The sequence below is a fragment of the Haliaeetus albicilla genome, chromosome 10, assembly GCF_947461875.1.
Source record: "Haliaeetus albicilla chromosome 10, bHalAlb1.1, whole genome shotgun sequence".
NCBI lineage: Eukaryota > Metazoa > Chordata > Aves > Accipitriformes > Accipitridae > Haliaeetus > Haliaeetus albicilla.
The window spans coordinates 32,302,660-32,314,643 of NC_091492.1; the positions used below are offsets into that span (position 1 = coordinate 32,302,660).

Genomic DNA, 11,984 nt, shown 5'->3' on the forward strand with positions numbered 1-11,984 from the left:
ACAGAGTGGATTCACAAGAGAAGTCAGGATGTGCAGTAGGAAATAATCATATAGGAAAATTGAGTGAATGTGGAAGTTGCAGTCTGCATGTAAGCCTGACAACAGTAAATGGGGGAAAAAAAAATAAATCTGTGTGACAGTTGTTAGACTGAAATCACTGTAGTCCAGAGGTTCTGTCTGAAACCCCTTTTCTGTCTTTCCTTGTAAATGGGCTTAAGGTTGTAACGGTTAAGTTAGAAAATGATGTTATGTGCACATGCAAGTAATTGAGGTTTGCTTCTTTCTTTAGAAAAATTTGAGTGGAATTGGCTTGTATTTCTGTTTGTGGCAGGCTGCTGTAGTGGTATCAGTCTTTAAAATAATACAAAAGTTATTCCAGCTCTGAAAAGTCAAATTTGATTTTACATTAACACAAATCAAGAACATTAAGCACATAAGCTCCCTTGGGAATTGTTGAGACCTATTGTGCAAGCTCAGAAAGCTTCTTGCACAGAATTATATGACACAAAAGAAGTGGATCAAGAAAGACTGGTGGGAATATTGTTACCTTTGTGGAAGATTCTTCCAGTTTCCTCAAAATTGGTGTTCAGAGCAGCTATTCATCTGTTTTCTAAAGGATGCTGTATAGTCATGCAAACAAGCAATCGGAAGATAACCTAGGGTTTGATCCTAATGTGTGAGCTATTCTTGTGTGTGCTAGCTCTTTGTAGTAAATGCAATGTGGATTGTTTGCATAGTTAAATACTGCTACATTTGCTGTGGGTAGTTCTCAAAGTATATCTGATATGTTATATTTTTGTATTTTACTAAGTTAATGTGAGTGGAATTACACAAGTGTCTGCTGTGACTAGATGAATAAGAAATCAGCTGCTTAACCCCTGTCATTCTCTAATAGGTGTTTGGGCCCATGGTGATTACTGTAAAATTAATCCCAAGACAGGAGGAATTGTCATGCTGGGTCGCAGGTATAGTATTTTGGTGAAAGCGTTCTGAGTAAACAAGTGTTAAAATTTGCAAACTTCACCTTAGAGCATAATGTACATGATTCTCCATCATGCCTGTTAGCTTTATACTTGTTTTGTGAAATCCAGTATTGTGGATTTCAACCCTTAAATTAAGCAGAGCAGCTGGATTAGAGGGAGGGGAGCCCATTTCAAAGTTCTACTCCACATTTGTATGTGTGAACGCAAGACAGTATTGGACTTGGTTTTGTGTTCCGTGGTTTATAATGATCATCTATGAGAGTTTGAGAGTGTAGCTCATTCAAGGTGGTGAATCAGGAAACTTGTCTTCTGGTCTTGGCTTTGCCGTTGACTTGCTTTACAGTAAAACTTAATTATAGAAGGTCAGGTTTTAAGTTGCGCTTTTGTTAGCGATCATAGACATACAAGATCACAATTGTGGCTAAATTTTCTGCTTGCATTTAAAAGTTGCTGTTTGAAACAGTTGAGTGAATGCCTTGAAGCTGTGTCTGGCATTGTCACAAATAGACCTACTCAACAGACATATGGTGTGAGGCTGCTATACATGAAACACAAGTTCCAGCTATAAGAGACTGGAAAGTAATGATAGGCAATTGCAACATGATGGACTACTACAAAGATTCTTGGTCTGTTTTGTCCTCAGTGGTATTTGTGGGTATTTGTAGGCTACTGGAAAGGGGAGGGACTAGGAAAGGTGAATGAATACTGTTGAGGTTCTCTGTACAGCTTCATTCTAATGAACTAAATGCCTTTTTGAGTCAAATTCTTTTAAAATTCTGTTTCTAATGTGGCTGCATATTCACTGCAGGAAATATAGAGAGACTTTGTTAATTGCATCAATTTTTCTCTTTCCATCAAACTCTAATCACATTTTAATGCTTCTTTGTTTTGTGTTTGTGTGGTTTTCAGTGATGGTACATTAAATCCAAATGGAGTAAGATTTGGAAGTTCTGAAATCTATAACATAGGTATGAAATTAACTTTCCACCTCTTTCAGCTATGACATTATTGCCTTAAATCTGAAATGTAAGCATTATAAAGGTGTTTGGAAGGATTAAGTAATAAAAAACTTGCCATTTTTCCAATGAAAGACAGTACAGAACATACTAGCATTAACAGTAAAATTCCGTTTTGTAGACTTGAAATTGGTTGCTTTCCTGAAGTATCTGTAGGGCTGGAGATGACTAGTTGAGATGTGTTTTCCATAAGATGTTGCTTTCATATAATAAGGCCTTACAGACTAATTATATCATGCAGATTTACAAGAGAAGACCGAATTCTGAGGCTTTTCTTTTTTTCCTCCAAGACAAGCTCTTTTTATTGTATCTTTCCTGATAATTAGAAGATCTTGAGCTTGTGCTTTATATTTCAAAGAAGGTTTATTTTGTGAAAAGTGGTGAAACTGTGTGCCTGCAAAGGTGCTAATCCGAGACTTAAGGACCTGTTGCCTCTCCTTGTTCTTGTGTGATCAGGCATGTTAGTATTCTGTCTATGCAGCAATGGGGATTGTGAGGAAAGCCAAAGAAAATGGCTTAGTGTAAAAGCTTGTTACCTGTCCCAAAAGTTATAGCAAAATTTTTTTTGTCCTGGACCTAAATATGTATGGTCCTTAAACCTGGATTTTCACCTGAGCAGGAGCTAAAATTTCAGACCACCTGGGGGGAAGTTCATTGTAAAATAACCTAGCCAGGACATCTGTTTCGCCTTTGCAGCTCTAGGGGAGGTGATCTTTCTTTTGGTGCAACCACAAAAAATGTGCATCCAGAATAATATACAAATAAAAGTGCTAATAAGGACTCTTCCTTTATTTTCAGTTGAAGCCTTTGAGGAGGTTTCCGATAGTCTCTGTGTCCCTCAGTACAACAAAGATGGGGAGGAGAGGGTGATACTCTTCCTGAAGATGGCATTAAACCATGCGTTCAGTGAGGATCTGGTGAAAAGAATTCGAGATGCAATACGTATAGCACTTTCTGCCAGGCATGTTCCAAGCCTCATTCTAGAAACCAAAGGCATTCCGGTATGTCATGAAAAATGCTGCCTTCTTTTTTTCTTTGTCACCTTGAGTAGTAATTAGGGAGCAGTTGTCATTGCTCTTCAAACCCACATGCGTGGAAGTTTTAGCATCTCAAAAGTGTATTCGAGCTTTATAAATAGTTTGTCTATGTTGCCTAGCAACACCATTTCATCTCCTTTTCAGCTAAGCATGTTTTTGTTTTTTAACAATACCTAAAAATGCCCATTCTCAGTTTATAAATGTGTTGCGTTTTCTCGGTAATATATACTTAAGCCTTTTAAAGGAAAATATTAAAAAGGTAATTTAACTTTAGCTTTTCTGGCTTCCCATAAGCTTATTTTGGTTTTGTTTTCTGGTTTCGAGTGACATTCTTATGAAAGCTGAGAGCACTGAGCAAATTTACAAAATCATTTTGTAAACCATTTCACTTTTACATCTGTTTAGCCACTTAAATGTAGCTCTATCACTGTCTTAACTGTAACAGTAACTAAAATAAAATCTTTGTGCTTATGAAAGAGGAGCGGAGATAAATTTGTATAGCTAAAGGTTCTGCACACTCAGTCTTCTGGAGTTGTGTTACTCTACAGTGCTCTTCCTTGCTGCATGAACTCTTTAGTTGCACTGCCTGTTTTTTATAGTCCTCTCTGCTAGAGTCCTCAACAGCTCTATGAGCTGCAGAATGGGAGTGCAGAGTGTAGTTCTCAAGCCCACTTGCACATAGACTTGAGTGTGCCTAGAGGAAAGATTTGAGACTTCAGACCAATCATTTGCTATTCTGATGCCCATTTACTGCCAGTGTATGTTTCTATGTGAAAGTGGTCTAGAGTTCAGGACTGCCAGCTTCCATAGTGCACACAGCAATCTGGTTCTGATCTGTTGAGTTACTTCTGTTTCAGGCCACTGTTGGCAAATAATACTTAGCTCAAAATGTTGTCTTTGCATAAGTAAAATCCCCTGCACCTGTTAAATCATGAAGTCTAGATTTTCTGGGCTGCAACTTAGCTTCTGCATGAAGTGTTGAACTTGTAAACCATGTAAATCACCTCAATGTGCAGCACGAATTTGATGGCAGTGAGGTGTTTGTGATGGGCTGCCCCTCAGGAAAGCCTGCTTAGATCATTAATTAGTTCGTGCTTCGACTGAATTTACAATTGAGTGAATTTTAATTACCTTTCAGGTAAATATGCCAGTGGTAAAGTGATCAAAGCTGTCTCCCATCTTTCTCTGAAAGTTTTGCTTGGAAGGGAAACCTCTTTATGTTACTTTTAGAGATGTATTTGAATCCTCATCTGAAAATACAGTCTAATCCCGACTGTATACTGACACTGTATACTGGTAGAAATAGTGTAGCTGCGTTGAAGTGATTGTGACTTTAGTAATACAAAGCATGGTTTTTAATGAGATATCCAGGTGTTAAAAAACACTGCAAACTCTTAATGTGAATCTTTGTAGTCCTGTCCTGACCAGATAAGCATTTTGGTCATCATCCACAAGATGTTTAAACAAATTTGCTTTGCTGAACAGTCTGTCTGATCTTTTTTAAAGGGGGCAGTTGCCTTGCAGGCCACTGAAGTGTTCTGGTTCTGAGCACTTGTGAAAATTAGGTTGCTAATCATTGAGGAGGAGGAGTGGTTGATTAAGGTGGTTCAGGAGGGTAGGATTGCACATGACTTCAGTAGTTTTAATAAGGAAAAATTTGATTTAGTATCAAGATCAATATTGCAAGAGTGTATTGAGTTGAGAGGATTATTTAGCCTGGCTCTGAGAGATCTCTAATGAAAAATTGTGGTGCCCCAGAGTTCAGGAGTTTCAGTGGCTTTGGAGGCTGGGAACAACCTGGCTTCTTCAATCAGCAGATTCAGTAGTAAAGCAAGTGGTGCAGTTTCTGTTCCTGGAGCAGATGGATGAGACTAAGGAGGTATTTTGAGGTCAGCTTTTCGAAGTTGCCATCCTCCAAAACTTCTCAGTGGTACCAGCCCAAGGAAGGTGGTGTTTGAAGCCTTGGAGCCTATAAAAGCAGAGATCATCTAAAATGGGTCCTGACAGTTCCTGTTAACATTGGAGTAGTTCTTCCTTACCATACTTTACTAGTCAGAAATTACAGTGGTCTCATCCCAGTAAGAGAAGAATTAGGGTTTTATTTCTGAATGTCCTTACTTTTAGAGTAACACAATGTAATAGAATTTGTGTGATTCATAAGTGGAGGTGAAGCCTCTGTTTGTTATGGTTTGTTTTGAAACATTAAAATGTAGAGGACCATTTAAGCTCAGTGTTTCACTTTATCCTATTAGAAAAAGACTGTCCATTTAAGATATGTAAGTCATGGTTTTCTTGTCCCAAAGCCCAATGGAGGTGGGCTTTGTTTTTTGAGCCCACCCTTAGAAAATTAAGAGTTGTTTGAAAATTGGATGTGTCAGAACAGTAAACATTAAAGATTTTTAGTGTTTATACTATGATTCTGATCTTGTTTCATTGGTTTAAGCTGGAGCTTGATCGGGTTCTCACAGTATTACCAAATAGGAGTAATAAACTAAAATCACATATAAACCCTTCTTTGAATTCCACTTACTTTTCAAGTGATTTTCAGAAGAATGGTTCTGGTGCCTTGAGTGTAACAGAGAAGGGAAGATATTGTGCTAAATTTTGATTGAGTTCTGGGATTGATAGGGGGTTTAATGAATATTTCTGTAAAGATACTACAATGAAAAGTGTAATTTTATCATTGCTGGTTTTGTTTTTCAGTATACAGTAAATGGGAAAAAAGTGGAAGTAGCTGTGAAGCAAATAATTGCAGGGAAAGAAGTTGAGCAGCGGGGAGCTTTCTCAAACCCAGAGACTTTGGACCTGTACCAAAATATTCCCGAGCTTCAGAACTTCTGAAGTCACTTGTTTGGTTTTTTGGGTTTTTTTTGCATATGTCTTTGTTCTGTGTTTGTTTTGTATATACCAATACTGTATGTAAAGAAAAAGCTCTATTTAATACCAGTGGTTCTTTTAAAAGAAAAAATATTTCATTAAGTGCATTATGAAAGGCTTGGGTAAAGCTTAGCTCCCTTTTATTGGTTAAATATGCCATGTATCTTGGAGTTTTTTCCAGCCTGGAAGGAGGAACCTGCCTGTTTTGTTTTTTATATATATTGAGTGCATCTTTTCTTGTTAGATATACATCAACAGCCCATCAAATGGGTGCACCAATAGTGTAAGTTACAGTTGCAAGTAGAATATTTCTTTCATAGAATGTTCGCTTTCTTTTTTTAACTAGATTTTTAGCAACATTTTTTTCAGTCCATGTGTTTGTCACCTGTAAAGAATATACAGTGATTTTAACTACTTGACTGCGAAACATGAAGGTGTTCCTTATATAGGGTGCATTTAAATGTTTTTATAAAGCCAAATCATAATGCACTAAACCCATTTGACTTGACTCAGAATAATTTCAGTCTTGAAATATCTCATGGTACCCTTGAAGGTAATTGCTGCTTCATTTTGTGATGTAACCTTCCTATTGTTTTAAGCTTTTAGTTGATAGACTTCTGGGGGTTCAGAAGATGAGGGAGCAATCACCTCCTTGTTATTCCTGGGGTAACTCCAGGTTATTTCCATGGAATTTACTGTCATTACTCTGGATTAACATCATTGCAGTTGAAGACAGCATTTTGCTTCCTTGTTTTGAAGTTCTTTATTGGCTATAAGGCAAGAATACCGTGTTATGTTAACTGAAGAATTCCAGTGTGTTCATTTATCAAAAGCTGTTGGGTTTTGTAACTTTTTTTTTACTAAATGTCATGTTGAAAGTGAAAGACTAAAATGTTTTCTAGCTCTGTATCCTTCCAGTTCATAAAGGGAAAAATACTGTAATGAGCATACTAAAACAGTAAAATGGAAGCACTAGAACATTGTTTTGTTTTTCATAAAATACAGTTGCAGTAGTTGTACCGAACCTCTGGCATTCAGTATCTCCTGCACTATTTGAATTTTGTGGATTAAATATTTAATGCATTAAAATCATGGATGTACTTACAATTGTGTTGAATGCATTCAGCATTGATAAAGTTAATTAAAAGAAAATTATTCTTTATATATATTATATATTACATCTGTTTCAACTTTCACTCAGTTACTGTCTTATTTTTATTTTCCTTTCAATTGGGTGTCATGGAATCATTTTTAGCTTAATTTGTTAGTGATTCTAATGGTTTTAATCCAAATATCCCCCCCCGCAAATTATTGTTGTCTGAAAGTTTTATCCTGTTTTCTTATGCAGAGCCCAGGACAAGTAAAACATTGCTGCTGGTTATGTATGCATGGTTGTCTCATTGAGGAGGTCACAGGTGAACAGGAGTGGAAGAAAGTATGCTGAAAATGTGCCTTGTGTCAGTACAGTACGAAGCTGTAGGTTGTGATATGTTAATGTTGCTAAAAGGGATACATCTGCACACTGAAAGGTGCATACTCCATTACTTAGGGCAAAATCTAGATGCTCATTTTTAGCTGCAGCTAGTAAGTTTATTGTATATTTCTTCCACCCTGTGATAGATCTCAGCTCACTAGCTGCAGTAAGCTGAAGGCTGTTGCAGAATGTGCCAAATATTGCTGCTAATAATTCAGTAAGAGTGAAACTGCCTATAAATGCAGCTGAGGAGTAGCCCCTCTCAGGTGGTCTATGACTGAATCAAAAGAACACAGTCATTGTGGACACCAGCTCCACATTCACTACAGGATGCAGAAATGCCTCATTAGCAAATGAGGCTTTAAATTAGCTGGTCTCCATTTGACTTTCTGAACTGTACCAAGTCAGACAATATACCATGCTGGCATGATAAATGTGATAATATAAATACCAAGCACCCATTAGAAAAGTATAAAAATGAGCTATCCAGCTGCCAATAACCTATGATTAAAAGTACTTTTAAATTCCTTTCCCCTCTGGCATGCTATATATAAATTTTACATTAACTGTGACTTTGTATTCATTAAAACTTCATTATATTGTTCTTTAATTCATGCAAAATGTCTGGAGTTTACAAAGCCCACAGATCCTTATTAATAAGTAATTTTGGGATATTTCATTAATTAAAGATAGTTTAGAAGCACAGATACATTAAGAACATATACAGTGCCTAGAGGCTGCTTTTTTTAATCCATTATCCTGCTGGAAACACTGCAGAAAGTTTTGTTAACGGATATAATTTGATCTCTTGCAAATGTCAGATGTTGCAAAGCTTTTCCCAGGCTGTACTTACAAACAAAAAAAGATACATTTATGTATTGATCTATGTACTGAAAATGATGTTACAGCCATAAAGCCTTGATGGGTGGTACAAACTGTACTGTGCAGACAAATGACCTTTCTGTGCCTCGCCTGGTTTCAAGAGTGAGTTTCAGAAGTGCTGGATGCTGACAGCTCATGGAAATCCAAGTGGGTACTTGGATTAAGCTGTGAAGTGACTTGCACTTGAGGCTGTGGCAGAGCTGGGAACGCTGTCCAGACTGCCTGAGTGCAGCTCCTCCTATTTCAAATCTCCTCCAAACATCCAACTTGCATTTATCTTTGCTTACCTTTAGTGTGACCCATTTCTTTGGATACTGCCATGGAGCTGTGAACATGGGTGTGCTCCTTTCAGTTGGGGATAGTTCAAAATATCACTGGCATGGAAGCTGGGAGCTCAGGTCATCACGGTTTGAAAGCAAAAGCAGAGAACGTAATTTTCCTTCTGCTTCCCATCCCAGGTTGTAAACTAGCTGTGTTCTTCCCAGGGCTTGGGCGTAGGGTAATTGCAGTTAAGTGCGGTTTCAAGGGGGTCCATGCAAACTGGTGGCACCCAGATGCGTGGCTACGATGATAAGGTCTGGCGTGGAAGTGCAGCTTCTGATACCATAGCATCAGCAACGAGAACTCCTGTGAGTACTGCGGCTCTGGGATGCTCCTAAGGTGTAAGCTGGGTAACCCTTGCAGAATGTGTCTGAGCCGATGGACTGATGACCTACCTCAGGTGTTCTCGTCCAGAAAGACTTGATGCCTTAGAGCTGTTGGTGTGTAACTAGTTGTACCTTGAATGCGTAGCCCCCTTAATTTTTTGTTGCCTGTTTATAATTTGGGGTTCACAGTGTTTTGCCTGGAAAGTTACATGTGCGGATTTTAGTGGCATGTGTGGCATGCAAATAGACCTAGTTCTGGAAATTGCTTTAAGCTCTGACACCGGTGTTCAACAGCAAGGAAATTCAGAGCAGAGGTACTTCAGGCTAGGTGCTTTTCTCAGTCTTCTGCAAATTTGAGAGCGACTGTTGAATTACGTGATGGAATCAGCGCATTTGCCCTTGACTCATTGAGAGACATAGTTTTATCACTCCCCTTTTAGAAATGTGCTTTTGTCAGCTCCTGTTAGAGCAGGTACTTCCCCCTCCCACTACCTTATGATTTCAATTAATTTCCCTGGTTAGTGGTGGTTCTCAGAGAAATGAAATGAGCTGGTACACAACAGCCCAAGCAGGGCATAGCTGATGAAATTGTTTATTGTTATGTGCAAGAGAAATTGGTTGTGTGAATTACTTATTCAGTGATTTTAAAAACACAGGTAATTGCCTGATGGAATGCAACTTCCCTGGGGCCATTATTGTCTTTCAGTTTAATGCATACATATTTAAAAGGATATCATTTACAAGGCAGAGTAGTCAGTCACACAGGTAAATAGGTGTTAAAATAATATTTAAAATGCATTAGTAAGGAGTACTAGTGTACCAGTTTGTTCTTGAGACAAAACTGTAGGGTTTTGGTTTGGGGGAAAACGGTGTCTATAGGGAATGCTTTGGCAGGGAGATGGTGTCCAAGTGAACCTTTGTGGAAGATGTTTGGGAATGATCTTCGCCATGTCACATCCCTGGATGCAAGTGCTGCCATATTCCTTGTGTTGGTAAGTGCAGCTCCAGCTGGTGCGCACCAGGGCTTTGGTGTGGCTAAATATCAAGACTGAGTCACTAAATATCTCCTTAGATGATGTGTGAATCTTGGGTGCTCAACAGGCTGTTGAGGGAGGAGAAGGTTGGTGGATAGCGAGCACTTCTGCGAACGTGAGAGACCTTTGCTGGAGAAGGCTGGTGGTGGAACACATGGCAGAAGCGGCATGAAATCAGGCTCTTACATTCTGTGATTTGTCTCCTTGGTGCTCAGAGGTACAAGAGCTTGGGTGAGGTGGGAAAGAGATATTTGTCAATTAATGTATTTGAAATCGCCTGATGTGCTCATACCTGGGTCAGAGCGTGGAACAGACATTGACTTGGAAGAAGTGTTGTTTTGAATAACACTTCATTTCTCTGTTTCTGCACTTTTCTTCTAGTGGGTCACTTTATTGAGCACTTAACCTCTGTCCACCTTTGAGACTCTGATCAGAGATGTTTCAGTACACATGAAGGCTTTGGTCTTCCTGCAGGTGATCTTTGGAGCTCTGCACTGAGCAATTTCTTCACTTAGATTTTTTTTTTTAGCTCATTACTGGTTTCCTGAGGTGTCTGTGTCTACTGGCTGGATCTTCTGTCCTACAGAGCTGAGATGATAAATCAAAAAATGCTTGGTTTGTCTTTCTCCCTTTCTGAGGAGCATATTTCTAGCTCTTAAATAATCAGGTCTTAAACAGCAACAAGATGCAACTTAATTTTCTTCTGCATCTTTTGTAGAAAGAGGAAGCTACATGTCATACATTGTATTCTTCCAGAAACAAAATCAGGGTACGAATTGCTGTGAAGCATGGCCACAGTCCAGTATGGCAGCCTCAGAGCTGATGAGAGCACACATATTTTCCTTGCTGGGAATTAGGGGCCTTTTTAGATTCAAATAGTGAGATAATCAACATCAGTTTGAGCATCTTGCTCTACATGATCTGTGTGCAAAGTGGGAGTGACTATGTTATGCAAAGGAGAGGGAAGCAGTCTCTGAAATGCTATTAGTGAGTCAAAGAGTGTCTCAGAACAATTTCAGTTGCAGAACAATAAGATGTCCCAAAGTATTAATGTAGCAGGCTGCAGCTGTCCACACAATTCCTCATCATTGCTTCTCATGGCCAGAGAAATTCTTCCAAACCACCGGTTGGAGATGAACTTAAGTGATAAAACAGTGTTGGGGGGGGGGGAAATCCTTGGCATGCCATTGTTTAATGGGGTTATGTAGCACATTAGTGAAAGCTTAATTGGACCTTGTACTTCTTAATTAGAAGACCTTAACAAATTCTCATCTTACTACTTTTGACAAGTGGTTTTGCAAAGTTCAAGAGGCTTATCAGCATTCAGCCTGAGATTCCAGCTGAAAGAATAATGTCCCTTGGGAAAAAACCATCATCTCCAGGTTTGTTGATTAGTTTACAATAGTATATTAAAGTATACATGTAGAGGTTCACATCACTAATGAGGAGTCTGCTCAAAAAAAAAAATTCCCTTTTTCAGTTTTGTTCCTTTAAATCACTACAGAAGAGGGAAGTTAAGAACTGGTTGTTGCAGGGTAACAGTCCCACTGGTGGGTATATTCCTGTGTGTTTTCTGTTTTAGTTTTACAAAGAGATTGTTTTTAACACTTCTAGCTTATTGATCTACAGCCTGTGTTTTTGCCAAGGAATAGGAGAGTATTTCTTCTCATTGTATGGTTTGCATTGGCTTTGTTATATTACATTGTTCTCCAAAGCCCCGGATGCGGTATTACGGAAAGTGGCTCAAACACCACCCTTTGAAGGAGGGCTCTGTTTTATAAGAGCAAGCTCTAAGCTGGGCACTAAGAGCTGGTCAAGAGGAGAGCTGAAATCAGTAGCAATGTGAAGGTTTGAGAGTGGATGCATGGGGATGTGTATGTCTGGGGCAGAAGAAAGCGAAGCTGGAGGAGGTCACGGCGATGCTCCTCACTCTGCAGTCCTTGGATGCTGTGATGTTTGGGAGCCTGTAGCTGAATGCCCATTCCTAGGAGATGCCTGTTCAGTTTGGCTTTGGTACTTTGAAAAGTACGTTTT

General features: G+C 38.9%; 1 protein-coding gene across 1 annotated transcript in view; it reads left to right on the forward strand.

The window, feature by feature from the left end:
- The window catches only part of AACS (acetoacetyl-CoA synthetase), a 44,031-nt gene extending 36,922 nt beyond the window's left edge, over nt 1-7,109 (forward strand). The window contains exons 15-18 of the mRNA XM_069794883.1: nt 896-965; nt 1,893-1,951; nt 2,798-3,000; nt 5,740-7,109. Coding sequence (XP_069650984.1) covers nt 896-965; nt 1,893-1,951; nt 2,798-3,000; nt 5,740-5,877 — 470 coding nt within the window. The 3' untranslated portion in view covers nt 5,878-7,109. The remainder of the gene's footprint in view (nt 1-895; nt 966-1,892; nt 1,952-2,797; nt 3,001-5,739) is intronic.
- The last annotated feature ends 4,875 nt before the right edge of the window (nt 7,110-11,984 follow it).